General features: G+C 51.0%; 4 protein-coding genes across 4 annotated transcripts; 3 read left to right on the top strand and 1 right to left on the bottom strand.

The window, feature by feature from the left end:
* Positions 1-1,484: 1,484 nt before the first annotated feature.
* On the top strand, positions 1,485-9,340 carry BDW70DRAFT_165895 (type I polyketide synthase; the record flags this gene model as incomplete). The annotated part of the gene is made up of 9 exons (XM_073741856.1): positions 1,485-2,543; positions 2,591-2,714; positions 2,761-2,873; positions 2,922-3,348; positions 3,396-3,845; positions 3,891-7,237; positions 7,295-7,369; positions 7,414-7,745; positions 7,796-9,340. 9 exons carry the CDS (start codon positions 1,485-1,487, stop codon positions 9,216-9,218), a joined length of 7,350 nt encoding a protein of 2,449 aa, XP_073591342.1. The 3' UTR covers positions 9,219-9,340.
* A 56-nt stretch (positions 9,341-9,396) lies between these two features.
* On the top strand, positions 9,397-10,676 carry BDW70DRAFT_165897 (F-box protein; the record flags this gene model as incomplete). Its single annotated transcript, XM_073741857.1, has 2 exons — positions 9,397-10,302; positions 10,354-10,676. The coding sequence occupies exons 1-2, from the start codon at positions 9,549-9,551 to the stop codon at positions 10,674-10,676; spliced, it is 1,077 nt and encodes a 358-aa protein (XP_073591343.1). The 5' UTR covers positions 9,397-9,548.
* A 1,028-nt stretch (positions 10,677-11,704) lies between these two features.
* On the top strand, positions 11,705-13,094 carry BDW70DRAFT_10449 (uncharacterized protein). Its single transcript, XM_073734368.1, has one exon. The coding sequence runs from the start codon at positions 12,036-12,038 to the stop codon at positions 12,870-12,872; it is 837 nt and encodes a 278-aa protein (XP_073591344.1). The 5' UTR covers positions 11,705-12,035; the 3' UTR covers positions 12,873-13,094.
* A 2,143-nt stretch (positions 13,095-15,237) lies between these two features.
* BDW70DRAFT_154100 (uncharacterized protein) lies at positions 15,238-15,728 on the bottom strand (the record flags this gene model as incomplete). Its single annotated transcript, XM_073739768.1, has 2 exons — positions 15,238-15,379; positions 15,430-15,728. The coding sequence occupies 2 exons, from the start codon at positions 15,726-15,728 to the stop codon at positions 15,238-15,240; spliced, it is 441 nt and encodes a 146-aa protein (XP_073591345.1).
* Between the last annotated feature and the right edge of the window lie 483 nt (positions 15,729-16,211).

Raw genomic sequence — 16,211 nt, forward strand, 5'->3', positions numbered from 1 at the left:
GTTTCAAGCCCACTATCACCACGATACCTAGCCTGTTAGATATATGGTAATTCGACCTGACTATCTGAACAGATAAAGGATACAAAGCTATTTCCTTATTTTTCATATAGAATATGCGCATATATCTGCAAGAATCAATGTAATACTGGAACGGTTATAAACAGCAGTAGAATACGTGATTAGCTTATCAGTTTTATGCACAAAAATCTGTCCCAAAATGGAAAATTATGCAAAGACGGGTGAGTTGTGGGTGACCCATGGGTGGACCATGGTCACCCATGGGTATGTGGGTTTGGGTGACGGGTGAGGACCTCTCACCCATGGGTGGGTGAGGGTAGCCCGTGGGTGACCCGTGGGCGGTTGGTGCCGAGGTCTAGTTGCCGACTTTCTGCCCCCAAAAAATCTCGGGCGACCTCACTAAGCCATCACCCCCCATCATCCCGTTCTTATTCCACAAACTTCAAAGATGAATGGATAGCTCACCCATTCACTATAAATTGAACTATTGATTTAGAAAGTGGATAAGACTGTGCACGGGCACAACCCCGCCCCCGAACAACGCCGATGTGGCGAAGCAGCTCCTGCCACTGCGGGTGGCCCAGCGGATGCTTTATCCTTGATTAGCGCGACGATCTTCCAGCACTGGCAGAATATTGATCTGACCGGCCTCAGATCGTGGGCTGTAGCCTTCTGTCCGGTATCGCTTGTCTTGCCGCTTACAAGCCGACGGGGAGCTGCCCCATTGACAGCAATTCATCTGCCAGGCAAGACGCGCTTCGAAGAAATATGGAATATTCCTGGCATAGGGATTCTAAGGTTGCCTGGTACCTGGCTTTGATGCTGGACTTCTAGCCCCAACCACAATCTGCTCGGCATGTGGCGAGATACAGTTGAGGCTAGGCGACTAACCGTCCTCTGATCGATCTGCGTTCTTGGTAGATTGTCAGTGCATGGATTATCGGTGCATGCATGGCTTGATGTATTCTAGGAAGTGCGGCTTGGTATGGGCATCTCCTTATCAGGAACAGAATGGTTCTTCGCTGGTGCCTGACTGACATTAAATTTAGGTGTAAGCTTTCGTACTTTCTATCGCACGCACTATGAATCAAGCAGCCATGCTACGCGGGATCCTTGCAGCCGCGCACGTTTTCGATCCAGCCGTATCGATTCCCGAGCGTCCTGGCGACCTATTCTATTGATTTTAGTTATTGTCCTGCGTAATACTGCTTTCCCCTTTGGGATTTTACCAGGAAATCAAGGCACTGAGCTCAGGTCCCGTGCGGATGTATACAGTCGTCAGTAGGCTAGCACAATCATGATGAAGATCAGCTTGGCTGGTATTGAATGCTCTCGGAGCTGCTCGGATTGCAATAGCATATAAGGACGCCTAGCTGCGCTTTCATGAATGTTCATCAGAAGCTTCTTGCCTTTAATTTATCTTTCATTGTCCTCCGCGTATCCTGCTACTGCAATTAAACATTATCATGTCTGAAACCACCCCTCAAACTGGCCGTACTGCATCAACCTCCTGGGCTGACGACCCGATTGTCATAATCGGCCTCGGGCTGCGTCTGCCAGGCTCTATTCGCACGCCCCAGCAGTTCTGGGAGTTCCTGATCAACAAAAGGAGCGGTCGTTGCCGAGTGCCTGCGGACCGTTACAATGTGGCTGCTTTCCATGGTCCAAAGGGAAAGCTTGGTCATGTCTGTACAGAGTACGGGCACTTCCTTGACGTCGACCTGGCGGCTTTTGACAGCTCTTTCTGGTCAATTCCGCCAAAGGAACTGCTCCTTCTTGACCCTCAGCAGCGGTTGCTGATGGAGGTAGTTTATGAGTGCCTAGAGAGTAGCGGCACCGCTGCTTACAGAGGCAGAGACATTGGTCTATATATAGGTGCACTTGGCGAGGACTGGATGGATATTCAAACCAGAGATCCACAAGGGCTAGGAATGCACTGTGTCGCGGGCTATAGCGACTTTGCGCTCTCGAACCGACTATCAAAGGAGCTTGGACTCACCGGCCCAAGCATGACTATCCGGACTGCTTGCTCTTCTTCAATGATGGCCTTGCATGCGGCCTGCCAGGCGCTATATACAGGGGAGTGCTCATCCGCTGTCGTTGGCGGCTGTAATCTCATCCTCTCACCACGCATGACAACAACTATGTCTGAACTCGGTGTGATGTCGCCAACTGGAGACTGTCGATCTTTCGATGCACAAGCTGATGGCTATGCGCGTGGTGAAGCCGTTAACGCCATCCACATCAAGCGTCTCTCCCACGCGCTCCGCGACGGCGATCCGATCCGATCTGTCATTCGCTCTGTCTGCATTAATTCGGATGGACCGAGATCTCCTGTATTCATACCCAGCCCGGAGAGCCATGAGCTTCTCATCCGCCGTTCTCACCAGCTGGCTGGTATTTCAGACCTCTCGCAAACGGCCATGGTCGAGTGTCACGGGACTGGGACGAAGGTGGGTGACGTCCAGGAAGGAAGGGCCGTGGCGAACGTGTTCGGTGATATTGGAGGAGTTCTAATAGGATCAGTAAGAGGAATACGCGCTTGAGGCTACATTCTGGCTAACCACTTCAGGTAAAACCTAACCTTGGGCATAGCGAGGGAGCATCAGCCCTAACCAGCATCATCAAGATGACATTGGCCTTGGAGAACCAAACGATCCCCCCGAACATCAATTTTTCAAAACCTAATCCGAAGAGTAAATTTCTCTTGCTGATTTGAAAATACTTGCTAATATAATATAGTTCCGTTTGGACCTGCCTGCCTTCGTGTTCCCGTGGAATGCGAGCCATGGCCGAAAGACAAAGCGGAGCGTGTTGGACTCAACGGATTCGGAATCGGGGGAGCTAATGGACATGTGGGTGTATTGATGGCATTAAAAGGCTTCCAACTAATCTGCTATCAGGTCCTCCTAGAGTCCGCCAGGTCTTTTCTGGGAACGTCTGTGAATGAAGCCCCCAGCGGCTGCACTCCCCAGCTGCTAGTCTTTTCAGGAACCCACCCAGAAACGGTGAAGCGCAACATCTCATTCAGTTTGGATTTTCTAGCCAAAAACCCTTCTAAGGTTGCGGATACTAGCTACACTTTAGCATGCCGACGCCGTCTACTCTCGAATCGAGCATTTGCTGTGGGCTGCGTGGACTCCTGGGACGTTTCACCCGTGCGAAAGGCAGGTCCCACAGACCTTGTCTGGGTCTTCCCTGGCCAGGGAGCGCAGTATCCTGAAATGGGCTTGGAATTCGTTACCGGTAATGTCATTGCCAGAGATACAATACGGAATTTGGACGAAGTGTTAGATCTCATTGATGCCGGTAGATCGTGGACTCTTCATGGTGAGCTTCCTTCTATGAGATGCCATTTGGATGCTAATCACCATCAGACGAGCTACTTCGACCGGAACCATCTTCAAGACTATCTCAAGCCAAGTTCTCTCAACCTTGCTGCACAGCCATCCAAATCGCTCTTATCAATGTGCTCAAATCCATGAACGTCAAGCCCTCTGCCGTGGTTGGCCACTCAGCTGGCGAGATTGCGGCCGCATATGCTGCGGGTGCACTGACTGCTGCCGAAGCAATGACTATAGCATATCACCGGGGCAATATAGCAGAGAGAGTGGAAGGATCTGGAGGCATGATTGCTATTAGCTTGAGCCGAGAGGAGGTCTCTCCGTTATTGACTGATCAAGTTACAGTCGCATGTGAGAATAGTCCAAGGAACATTACTCTAAGTGGAGACTCAGCCGCCTTGGATGATGTAGTTAAAAAACTACAGAGCACCTATCCCGAGGTCTCGACTAAGCGGTTGGAAGTGAATTGCGCGTACCATTCCGGTCAGTTTCTATATACATTTTTGGGTATAAGCTAACACTTTATAGAGCACATGAACATAGTGAAGGACGAGTACCTAGACCGACTTGTAGCGTTGAAGGTGAAACAACAGCCTCTATCCACAGCATTTGTCTCCTCTGTGACAGGAAAAGGCGTCGAACATGCAGGCGACCTTGACACTGAGTACTGGTGTCGCAACCTCGCCTCTCCTGTGCTGTTCTATTCGGCCGTTAGGGACACCATTGCGGACCTGTCTAACCCAGTTTTTCTCGAGATTGGGCCACATTCAGCTCTATCTGGCCCTCTGCGCGATATTGCGCCGTCGACTCCCTACATTCCGACCTTGGTACGGGGAACCAGTGCATATACTTCTATCCTCCGCACCGCAGGACGGCTGTTTCAGTTTACTGAAATTGACCTGTCCGGCCTAATTACTGGCAGGGTTTTAACAGACCTGCCGCCGTACCAGTGGCAATACGATAACCGCTTCTGGTCTGAATCACGAGTCTCACGAAATTGGCGATTCCGTCAACATCCTCATCACGATATACTTGGGTCTCAGATTCCAGACGGCAACGAGATGGAGCCTCTCTGGCGGTCTCTAATTCACCTTGACAGTGTCCCATGGCTTCGAGACCATGTTATTGACGGGAAGACTGTCTTACCGAGGTCATCTTATATCTCAATTGCAGGCGAAGCTATTCGTCAGCTGACAGGGAACTCTGTTGTTTCGTTACGGCGCGTATCTTTCCTTGATGACATTACATTAGATGGAAAGCACCCCACTGAAGTCTTGACACAGTTTCGACCTATACAAGGTACCGAATGGTACGACTTCACAGTCACGAGCCAGTTCGAAGGCAAGTGGACAAAGCTCTGCACGGGACAAGCTCGAGGAGGCTACGACTTCCCTTCTAATATCAAACAGCTGTGCCCAGGGCACAGGAAAGTAAAGCCAGAGGCCTTCATCCGTGCAATGGAAAGGATGAGGATCAGCTATGGGCCCCGATTTCGCGCTCTAAATCGAATTGCGGTTAACGTCACAGCCCCAGAAGCAACGGCTGAGATCACGGAGAGGCACGAGAGACAGGAAAGCCCCTACATTGTTCATCCATGCACGACCAGCTCTATCTTCCAACTGCTCATGGTTGCCAAGGCCAAGGGCCGAAATTTCGATCATTTATTTGTACCCACATATATCGAAGAGGTCTACGTTACAGCATCGACCGGTTCTATTAGTGCCCAGTCCATTATCACAGCCACCCAGAACCGAACCTTCTCCGGTGACGCTGCAGGATTTTGCGGTGATAGCCTTGTGTTTTCCATGCGTAATATCCGACTCACGCCAACGGACAATCGCTATGACCGTGGCCTTGATCCCCATGCTGGGGCGCGACTGGTTTGGCAGCCAGACATTGACAAGGCAGACGTGGCTAGTCTTATACGACCGCATTGCAATAAACCAATGCTGGAGAATCTATTTCTGGTTGAGGAACTTGCCTTGGCTTGCATCATTGAAAGTGAACAGCAAACTCGCAGCAGCAAGGCACTAGCGCATTTTGCAAGATATAGCGAATGGCTGAGTCTGCAACGGCAGCGTGCCGAACAAGGCAACTATGACCATGTCCAGTCATGCCAGGCCATTGCATCAATGTCCTCTAAAGACCGGGAGAAGCATATTAAAGAGCTTTATCAGAATGCGCGCATGACCCCGTTGCAACATGTGGCCACTGCCATTATGCGCATATACCATGAAACTACCACCCTCTTTGCAGGTCAGGTTGATCCCTTGAGTATACTAATGAAGGATGACGTGCTATCAGAAATCTATGGGTTCAATCTCTGCGACTTTGCTGATTTCTTCCGCGTGCTCGCGCACAACCGACCCTGTATGCGGGTATTGGAAATCGGAGCAGGGACCGGTGGGATAACTGCTACAATTTTGCCAGCGATGCATACTCCTCACGGAGAACGACTCTATCACAGCTATACATACACTGATATCTCATCTGGATTCTTCGAGAGCGCCCAAGAGCGCTTCCGTGCATACAAAGGTGTCGACTACCGGGCACTAGACATCTCAACCGACATAGCTGCGCAGGGGTTCGATGCGTCTTATGATTTGGTTATCGCGTCTAATGTGCTTCACGCCACTCCAAACCTTCAGCAAACGCTTGTTAATGTGAAAGCCTTGCTAAAACCCGGCGGGAAACTCTTCTTACAAGAACTTGCACCCACCACCAAATGGGTAAACTATATCATGGGCACGCTCCCTGGCTGGTGGCTCAGCAATGATGATCGTCCATGGGAGCCATACGTGTCGCCGAAACGATGGGATGCAGAACTCCGCGCTGCTGGGCTGTCTGGGGCCGACGTCGTTGTTCATGATGGCCATATGAATGCTCATATTGTTTCATCCTTGCCGGAACTTCGGGGCGAGAGGAACAGACAAGTTACGGTCCTTTGTAAACCTGGTTCTGAGTACCTGAATTCTGTCCTCGCCTACCTCCATACTCGGGATTTCGTAACTGATACCCGTCATCTTGGAGGGGAACTGCCCAACAATCAGATGGTTATATCATTACTGGAACTGGACGGACCACAACTACACGCAATAAACGAAACGGAATACCTGAATGTGCGGGATCTGATCACATCTCTTGACAAAAGGACAATGTTGTGGGTGACTAGAACATCTCAAGTGGCATGTTCAGACCCACGGTACGCGGCGACACTTGGGCTCTTGAGAACTGCTCGCAGGGAGCTTGGACTTACAGTGGCTACGCTGGAGGTGGATATCTTGGATGTAAAGGCACTTGACGCCATTGCTGAGGTGACCGAACGTGTTCTACGTCTTGAAACCAACTCCTCGCTCGATCCCGTCTTGGAATACACCCACACGTACGGCACCCTGATGGTTGGTAAATATTATCCGGCAATTATTACTGAGGAGCTTTTGGATAGGGCGGACTCTGATCAAGCGGCAGTGGTGCTTCGAACCAGCCCTGGGAATACTGAAACTCTCACCTGGGAACGCATGTCACTGGAGATGCCTGCACCTGTTGAGGACTGGGTCCTGGTGGAGACGCGGGCTGTTGGCATGAATTTGAAGGATCTCCTGGTAGTCAATGGCACCCTTGATGCTGCTCTGGGTAGTGAATGTGCTGGGACGGTTCAGCGTGTTGGACCTGGAGTCAAGGACCTGCGCGTCGGTGATCGAGTCATGGTGCTGTCACCTAACTCTGGAGTCATGGCGACGAAATTTGTCACGAGCGAGAGGCTCTGTGCGCGCATGGCTCGTAATTTGAGCTTGACTGAGGCAGCTACGATGCCCTTCGCCTTCGCGACGGCATTTTACGCGCTGATCGATGTAGCCCGCTTGAAATATGGTGATGTATGTCCTTCTTCGCCTCTCCTTCGCGCGTCAAACTGTGCTAATCCAAACTATTAGTCTGTCCTCATTCATCATGCCTGCGGTGAGATCGGAACAGCTGCTATCCAAATTTGTCACATGATTGGAGCCAAGGTAAGTTCCCTTGGATTGCCATGTTGGGCTTACTGACGATCTAGTTCTATTGCACTGTGACGAAAAGCAGGGATGAAGATTACCTGCTACAGCTGGGTATACCCAAAGAGCATATCTTTTCCTCCAGGGATAGCACCTTTGTTCGTGATCTCATGGTTCCTACTGCAGGCCTTGGAGTTGATGTCGTACTAAATACTCTTTCTGACAATCTATTCCACGCCTCGTGGCAATGCGTCGCCGAATTTGGCATCCTGGTGGACTTGCCACAAAGCGAGTTCAACAAGCAGCTACCCATGGAAGCCTTTGAAGGAAACCGTTCCTTCTGTGCGGTCAATCTGTCTCAAGTTGCTGCAAAACGACCGGAGACAATCCAAGGGTGAGGATTTTGATCTTCGGGAATTCATGTCGTCTGCTAATGGATGCTAGATTGCTTCGTCGGTGCATGCACCATTACGCCTTGGGCGAACTGACTCCGCTACAGCTACAGGTGTTCCCGGCTGAAAAGGCACAAGATGCATTCAGGTCTATGGGAGATGGTAAGATTGGAAAAGTCGCTATCATCATGCCTGAAGAGCCGTCTTCGCTGCCAGTTTGCTTCAGCCGCAGAGAACCGTCCTTCCGTAACGACGCCATACACTTGATTGTTGGCGGATTGGGTGGGCTTGGTCGCTCGATCAGCTCATGGATGGCTTCTCATGGTGCACGCCATTTTGTTTTCTTTTCACCCTCGGCAGCCAGTAAAGAGAACGATGACTTCGTCTTGGAGCTTCGCGCTCAAGGCTGCCGCCTCGACCTTGTCTCAGGCGATATCAGTAACCCTGAAGATGTTGAGACGCTCATCAAAGGCCTCGATGAGAACATCCCCATCGCTGGCGTAATGCAAGCTTCTATGGCGCTCGAAGTGACGTCTTTTGCCACCATGTCCTTCGCTCAATGGCAAGCCGCATTTGCACCAAAGTGTCAAGGAACCTGGAACCTGCACAACACCCTGCTCAAATACCGCCGCAAGACGGACTATTTCCTTCTCTTCAGCTCATTGTCCGGCCTCATTGGGCAAACCGGGTATGCCAACTACGCAGCCGGAAACGCCTTCCTCGATGCGTTTGTGCAGTACCGACACTCACTTGGCTTGCCTTGTTTTGCAATCAATATTGGTGTTATGGAAGATGTGGGATATGTTAGCGAGCGAACACATGCCATCGACCACTTCATCGCTACGTCGACGTATACTCTTCAAGAACGCGACCTCCATGATGCAGTTCAATTAGCGATTAACAAATCCTCACCGGTCAGAACGACAACAAGGAACAGACCTGCACAGCCAACATATGTCAATGAAAGTCAGTTGCTCATCGGTCTGCGCAGTACAGCGCCGCTAGATTCTCCCAACAATCGAACGTCCTGGAGGCGGGATCCGCGCATGGCCCTCTATCACAACCTGAACCAGTCGGCTGCCAAAGGTGCATCTGAAAAGCCCACTGATACTGCCGATAACCGGATTCTCGAGTGCTTTCTTGAGCAACTCAAGGTGGAGCCTGAGATCCTTGATAAACCCGAGTCGATTGACCTCCTGAGTACAGAGATCGGTAAGACTCTCTTCAGCTATATGCTGCGTGATCGGTCCAACTTGGATCTGGATGTTCCACTGCCATCCCTAGGAGTGGACTCCCTGCTCGCCATCAAGATGCGCAACTGGTTCCAACGGAAAATCGGGGTTGATATTGGTATAGTGCAGATACTGAATAGTGGGAGCTTGCGGTATCTGGGGAGATTTACTGCAAAGGCTATAGCAGAACTGCGGACTGCAGAGTCGACAGTGTCAGTTGCAGATATGGCACCGATGTCTTGAGCATCTCTGCATCTACGATGTCCTCGATGGGGTCATAGTAAGCCAACAGTGGCTGAGATTCCAAGAATCAATGCAACACTGAAGAGTTAGTTTCCTTATACATATACATGAGCACATCCAGTACAAGCTTCATCATCCTAATCCCTCAATGATTAGCCGTTGAGTGAGACTTACGCTCATCAAGTCCAATTTGTGCTAGACAGGAATGAGGCAAGTGCGAGATCAATGTCGATGCTGAATGCACCTTCCTTCGCTTTACTTGCACTCTATCGAGCAAGATAATTCCTTCTCACTCTCTTCTTCCTCCCCTATCTATCGCATTCTTACATAATGGATCATCTTAACCTGCCTCCGCCGCAATCGTTGCTCCAACATATAGAACTAGGCGTCAGCAACGACCATATTAGCACCCTTACCCCTGACTTACTACTCCACATTTTCGGATACATTCGAGAAGACGGTAGATCGCTTTGCAATTATGTCCTTGTATGCCGCCGATGGCAGAAGCTGCTCGAGCCTCTGATCTACAACATGATTCAAGTATACAACGAGGCCCCTACACCACCTCGCGCTTTCTCGGTAGCCAGATTCAAACACTTCGTTGAAGGTCTCAATAATGTGAGACGAAGATCCATGGTTCGCAAGCTAGTCTTTCATCACCAGGCTACCCAGTTTCCCAGCGACCCGGGCGAGACCGCATCGCGAGCCCAGGACCCTGCGCAGAATTCAAGTGATGCGGGTTTCAGAAAAGCAGTAGCTGGACTCTTCCAAATCTTGCGGCTCTGGGAGTCTTGGTACAAGATCGAGCTTGACATTGCTTTGGCGTATAGCTACACAGGCGCACCACGACCGGCATCCATGGCGAACCCGTCGACTGCGGCTGACTTGGTCACTTTCCCTACTGTCCATTGTGTGGCTGAAATCGCTTTTCACTACAGCGAACACGGGCAGGTGTTTCAACGTATTTGGGAAGCGACACCGTTCCATATTGCCCAATCCTGTGCGAATCTGGCTTCCCTAGCGCTGGACTCGGATGCATTTAAAATTACCGGCCGTCAGGCTCCCGTGCTAAGGCGACGCAATGGTAATATTCAGGTCGTAATGGGTGCAGGATATGACTGTTAACAAGATATAGTCATAGCTGAATGTCTGGGCGGCTTGCCTACCACCATCGAGAACTTCAGCATGCGAGTCATAGGCGTCAGCAATCCCTACGTCCTCGATTGGTTCACCCCTGAGGAGGATCCCTTCTCTTGCAAGTTGTTACGCATCACCACTCACCTACACGCGATCAAACTGTACAATGTGACTCTTCCCGTTGATTTCTGGTGCCCGCTAGATGAGCATTACAGGCCCAAGAGGGATTGTCCTGTCTGGCCCTGTCTTACGCATATATTCTCCGACGACAATTGTCTCGTTGAAGGCACGGGTAAGCTAGCTCTCGTCCGTCTCATTTAGGGTTTATGTTTATTCTATCTGGGATCGCTGCAGAGGATAGCATGGTCGACGGCTCTGCCGGGTATCGCAAAATGTACTTCGAGCACATCAATAAGCTATTTGTTTCTCTCGGGTACGCGGCCCAGTGCATGCCGCGTCTCTTGTTCGTCAGATACACCATCTCGTCGGTACTTTTACCTCTTGTCGAATTCGTGAAGGAAGACGAAGGGGCTGGAAAAGTGCATCTCATGTTCAGTTGCCCGGTCACGCAAGGGTTCGAACTTTCGCCAGCGATGAAGCCGGCATGGGGCTTTGACAAACAACATATCCTGAAGAATAATACGTCTTATCCAATGTACCTGCAACTCAGGCTTGATCGCTGGCCGCCGCAGACATGACTGGTGAGTTTGGCATATTCTCACTAACTCTGACTGCATTGATAACCTGTATATTTCCTCATGATCTGGTCACATCCTGAGGTCACTATCCTGTTCATCCTTTTGAAGGCGTTCGTCCACTTGCTCAGCAGTAGAAAAACGGACTACTACCATCACCATGGCAGTTGTATGGATGTTTCTCAAGGGCATGGAATATTATATCAAAACCCAGACGAAGTACCTGTCAGTCACAGCTCCTGATAGATCAATAGAAGCATGACGAGATTTCCCTTCAATGCTCGCAGACAGACATATGTAGACTAGACGAGTCAGACATCCCAGGCCCGCGTAAACAATGATTCTCGTCTCGAATATTCACACTGCGCTCCTTATATGTAAGCCGACCTTTATCTGCTGATTTAATGCAATAATGTCAGTATCCTACTCAAATCTAGTAAAGTCCCCGACGTCTGTTGACATGCTTGGACGCGCCTTAGGCCTTGGTTGTAGCATTCCAGTAGAGGAGAGTTGAGTTTGATCAACACAATCTACGAAAGGGATGCGGTATCCCTTATAATGCTGGGCGACTTCATGTGACTGTCAATGGACGTATTTATCAGGCTCAGGGCACGTTATGGTATAACAGCCCAGTCTTTACTATCCTTGGGCTGACTGTCATTCACTGTTTCTCAGATATGTTCTAGTAAATGTGACGATTGTGTATATACGGCTTTGGAATATGGTGTTGCTTGAATCACGAGTGATATAGCTGCTCAGCACGACAGGGGGCTTGGAATGCAGCGGCAGTTCTGAAGAATGTGCCAGCACAGTTCAGGCCGGCGTAGCAGTAAACAAACAAATCACTGTCCAGGACCACGCATATGGGCACGAGTTTCATTCTCTATAAAGAATCCCCCATATCTCGTCGCTCGCTTCCTCCACGGTCCACTGTTTCCTCCATTTCATCCAAAATAACATCCTTGACATTGGTCTATACCGAAATATGAAATTCCCACTCCCGCTACCCACCCTTCTTGGCGCTCTGACGCTGCTCACTCCAGCCTTTAGCGCAAATACCCTAAACATAGTCTCGCACCCGGACGACGACCTCCTCTTTTTAAACCCAGACATCCAGCATGACATCTCGTCCGGATTCAACGTGCGCACTGTGTACCTAACCTCAGGCGACGCAGGCCAGCCATACGAGTACTGGACGCTGCGGCAGGCCGGGCTTCTAGCGGCATACGCGCAAATGGCAGGCGTCGAGAGCATCTGGGACGAGAGCGACGCGGGGATTGCTGGCAAGGACATCCCGGTGTATACACTGAGGCCCAAGCCAGAAGTGAGTCTTGCGTTCATGCATATTCCCGACGGGAGCATGGATGGGAATGGATTCCCCGCGACGGGGCAGGAAAGCCTAGAGAAGTTGTGGAAGGGGGCGATTGCGCGGATCCGCACGGTCGATGCGTCTGGGACGACGTACTCGCAAGGCGAGCTTGTTGATACGTTACGGCAGATTATTGATTCCTTTGTGCCGGATAGATTGAATTCGTTGGATTATGTGCATCCGTATGGGAGTGGAGATCATAGTGACCATACTTCTGCGGGTTTGTTCACGAATACGGCGGCGATTGCGTCGAGCTTTCCGGGAAGTGTCGTTGCGTACCGGGGATATCCAATCAAGTCGGAGCCAGCCAATGTGGGTGGGGAGGATCTAGTGAGAAAGAAAGAGGTGTTCTATACTTATGCGGCGTATGATGAGGATGTTTGCGGGAGTGATCAGGCTTGTGCTGGGAAGGAGTATGAGCTTTGGTTGCCGAAACGGTATACTGCGAACTAAGTATCTTGATTCTGTGACGCGTATCGCGACGTTTATCTTTCATCGTTGTTCATTATGAGTGCCACTTTTGGCTCAAACAAGCCTCTCCCCTGTTTGATATCAATATCTGTCCAATCATGGACCCAGTGAGAAGCACGAGTGTTGTATGTAGCGCGACAGTCGTAATCTAATTAATCAACATTGCGAAGCTCTACGCTATTGCGCAGAAACAAACAATCGCGAAACGTAGCCCCCAGCCACATCCTTGTTGGTTTTTATCTGTCATGGGAATAGAAATATCTGCTGATCGGTCATCAAGGGCGATCTGAGATCAATATGAAGCACGCTGGTGAACCATGTAATCGGTAATTGGTGATTCGAACCAGCAAGAATTCGTACTACCGTGGCATTGTGATTACGCTTCATCCAGAAATTCATGCGAGAAAATTGGAGAGTCATACTATTTCATGCCGCCGGATGTATGCCGTTAAGTGAACTGAATTCCGTGAGAAAATGGAATAGAGAGGCTACCTGTACCACTGTAGCGGGACAAGTATAAGGCTGTGGCAGTGGGCCCGGTGCCGTTAAGGTTTCGGCACGGCTGAGGGCTCGTCTAGGTTGTCGCGTGTCGCAACCTGCCTGCGACAAGCTCTGGCGGGATTGGCCGCAGGGGTGTAAAAAATCATCATTCAGTATCATTTGTGCCCGCGCCGTAAACTTGCAGCGTACCAATGGGCCTTGCCCGCTGCCACACTGTCACGCACCTCCCCGTCCTAGTGAGCTAGCAACATTACGTGCCATGATAGCAAGATGATTGGAGAGCTGCAAAAGATGAACATAAGGCTCTAGTGCCGTCTGAGATGACGCTCCGAGTTTGTACTCGAAGACACCGGATCGGCATGTATCGGCTTGTGGAGCTTTCCCATTTCGACTTGCGGCCGGACAACAAGAAGCTGGAGTTTGCAAACCGGTCGAGTCAAGCATGCTTTCTGAATTGGCAGTCAAGGAGCTTGCTTATTACTGCCGAGTGACCAGCATGGATCTCCAACCAGTTCGAACCCTCAAGGATCCGAATTGCAAGGGTAGATACACACAGCATGACTCCTCAGCGGTCGCTACCCATGTGGAGCTGATGTTCCGCAGCTAAAGCGGCAGGCAATACGACAAACAGTATGATTTGCCGATGGCGTCTGTGACGAGCGTGGACACTCGACCAATCTCGTCACCCAAGTTCAAGGAATTATGCCAAAAATGAGCCGCTATTCTGCCCAAATATGCACGACAATCTGTTTTGAGCATAGTGCATATCCTGTCCCCTCCATATAGGTTCTTTCAGACAGGATCCCAGCTATCGGCTTGTGATTTTAACGCGCTATGTAGGTAAGCTGTCATGGTTGTACAATCTGCGCAGCGAACGTTGCTTCATATATACCAAAAGTTGCACCCAACTGAGCCGTCAGAGCCGTGGATACCTGGAGACCAGAGCTGAGCGCGAAGTAGGGCCACGCTAGCGCGGAAATAGCCACCGCTGCGAAGCTGCTAGACGTCTTCGTGATCACCCGAATAAGGGCAATTTTTGTTTGTGCAGAGCTCGGAGCCCAATCAGCCGTTTGTTCGTAGGCCCGCGCCTGTCTGATTCGCCCCGCGGCGGTAAATCGAGGAAATCATCTGCACTCCCACAGGCCAGTCTAGGCATATAGGAAGACCGCGCACAGACAAACACTTCTTTGTTGGGCAGAGGTCCATTAGTTACCATCGCTGAGCCACACCCACTTCGGATTCGCGGCCCTGCCAAATGACCATCGACTACAATGAAATTCCGCAATTCTGATATCGTCCCCCACTCGCCCAGCCAAGGTGTGCTGAGGCATCTATCTCAGATATCAGCTCTCGACGACTTGACGCCGAAACCCGAGTCCGGCAAAAGGTCACCGCACGGCTGAAAAGACATAGTGACTGTTTTAGGTACAGTAACCTTCTTATCCACCTCGGCTTTGACCAAGCCGGACATTGAGACAATCCAACCAAAAACCCGGTGCTAAGTCTGACTCAGCCCCATTGGCCGCTCCATCTGCCGCCGCATCCAACCGTTGAGCCGCAAATCGCTGCAGAGGGGTCTGAGACCACATGCTGAAGAGACCAATGTGCAACAACGTTCGGGGACGTTTCGGAGTCTGCGGCCACGAGGCAACCGTATACATTGCGAGGTGTCGGCCGGCGATCCAGAATCGCGTGATCTGTCCTCCGCACCTGCGCATAGACGTCTGGGACTGGCAGGAGGATAAAGACAATGAGAGATGCCCATCCTGCCGGGGAGACACACCACCCGAGACCCCCTAACAGCATCTCGAGCAAAAATGGAGTTTGGATCGGCCACGGGCCCGGGTTATGTGTCTTGGCCGACGCTGTGCCCTCCAGACTGGTTTTTCAATTCGGAAACGAGTTTCTGCTCTGAACGTCCGCCCCAGGTAAACGACGCTGCTTTGGATTTCGCATTCTCAATGGAAGTATCGCGTCTAATGAATATCCTATTGTTTATTAGCCCTCTGTGTACTGAAACCATGCTGAATTGACACACCATTCATCGCCCTGGCGGCTAGCAAGATAGACCAGATGAGGTAGCCGCGTAACCTCACTACGCGAGAGAGTTCCTCCAACATTCAGGTCGAAGATAAACCACCGTTCAAGCGGCTGGCTAGAGTCGAAATCCGCTGGAATATGGACGTGGTCGTAAACCGGCGGCCGGGGAGTGGCGTAGAACCTCCGGCCCAGGAGATTGCCAGTAAGGAGGTCTCCAAGGGCGATATGGCGAGCTTGAGGGTTCCCTGGGATATCAGAAACGCGAGCATAGACAAGCACCCGCATTGAATGGGCCATGATATGCCAGCAATTCGAGCGGACAGTGAATAGCAAACGCAGAGCAAACGCAGGATAGCATTAGGACGAGGGAGGCGAAGAGGAGAGAATAGGCGCTTTGTGTGCTGCATCCAAGCAAACAAAGGGACCAGAAGGCCCGAGCAGAGCAGAGCAACTTTACGTAGGAAGGAAGAGGCTGCGGAGGCCGGGTAAATCCGACCGGTCGGTGATGCGTCATTGCACACGATAATGTGACCTGTCTCAGTCAGGAACACTTCAGCTCATCTCCTCTCGTATAATCAAGAGGCGCCATGACGAGGCCGCCGGCCGGTTCCGACACAAGCTGCAAGCTGTCCAGGCTGTCCTTCAGGGCCTGAGAGCTCAGATCCCCGCTGCAGTGGCACTAAATCTCCGGATTGTCTGTTAGTGGGTGTTAGCCACGAGCGATGCGCTGGGGATCCTTCGCCGGGGTATGGCACAAAGTACCTGGTTCAGGGGGAAAGT

The sequence above is a fragment of the Aspergillus foveolatus genome (assembly GCF_047715535.1).
Source record: "Aspergillus foveolatus strain CBS 279.81 unplaced genomic scaffold BDW70scaffold_106, whole genome shotgun sequence".
Taxonomy (NCBI): domain Eukaryota; kingdom Fungi; phylum Ascomycota; class Eurotiomycetes; order Eurotiales; family Aspergillaceae; genus Aspergillus; species Aspergillus foveolatus.

What these genes read in the sequence shown, in the direction of transcription:
- BDW70DRAFT_10449 (XM_073734368.1), top strand. Translation starts at nt 12,036, where the DNA reads ATGAAATTCCCACTCCCGCTACCCACCCTTCTTGGCGCTCTGACGCTG.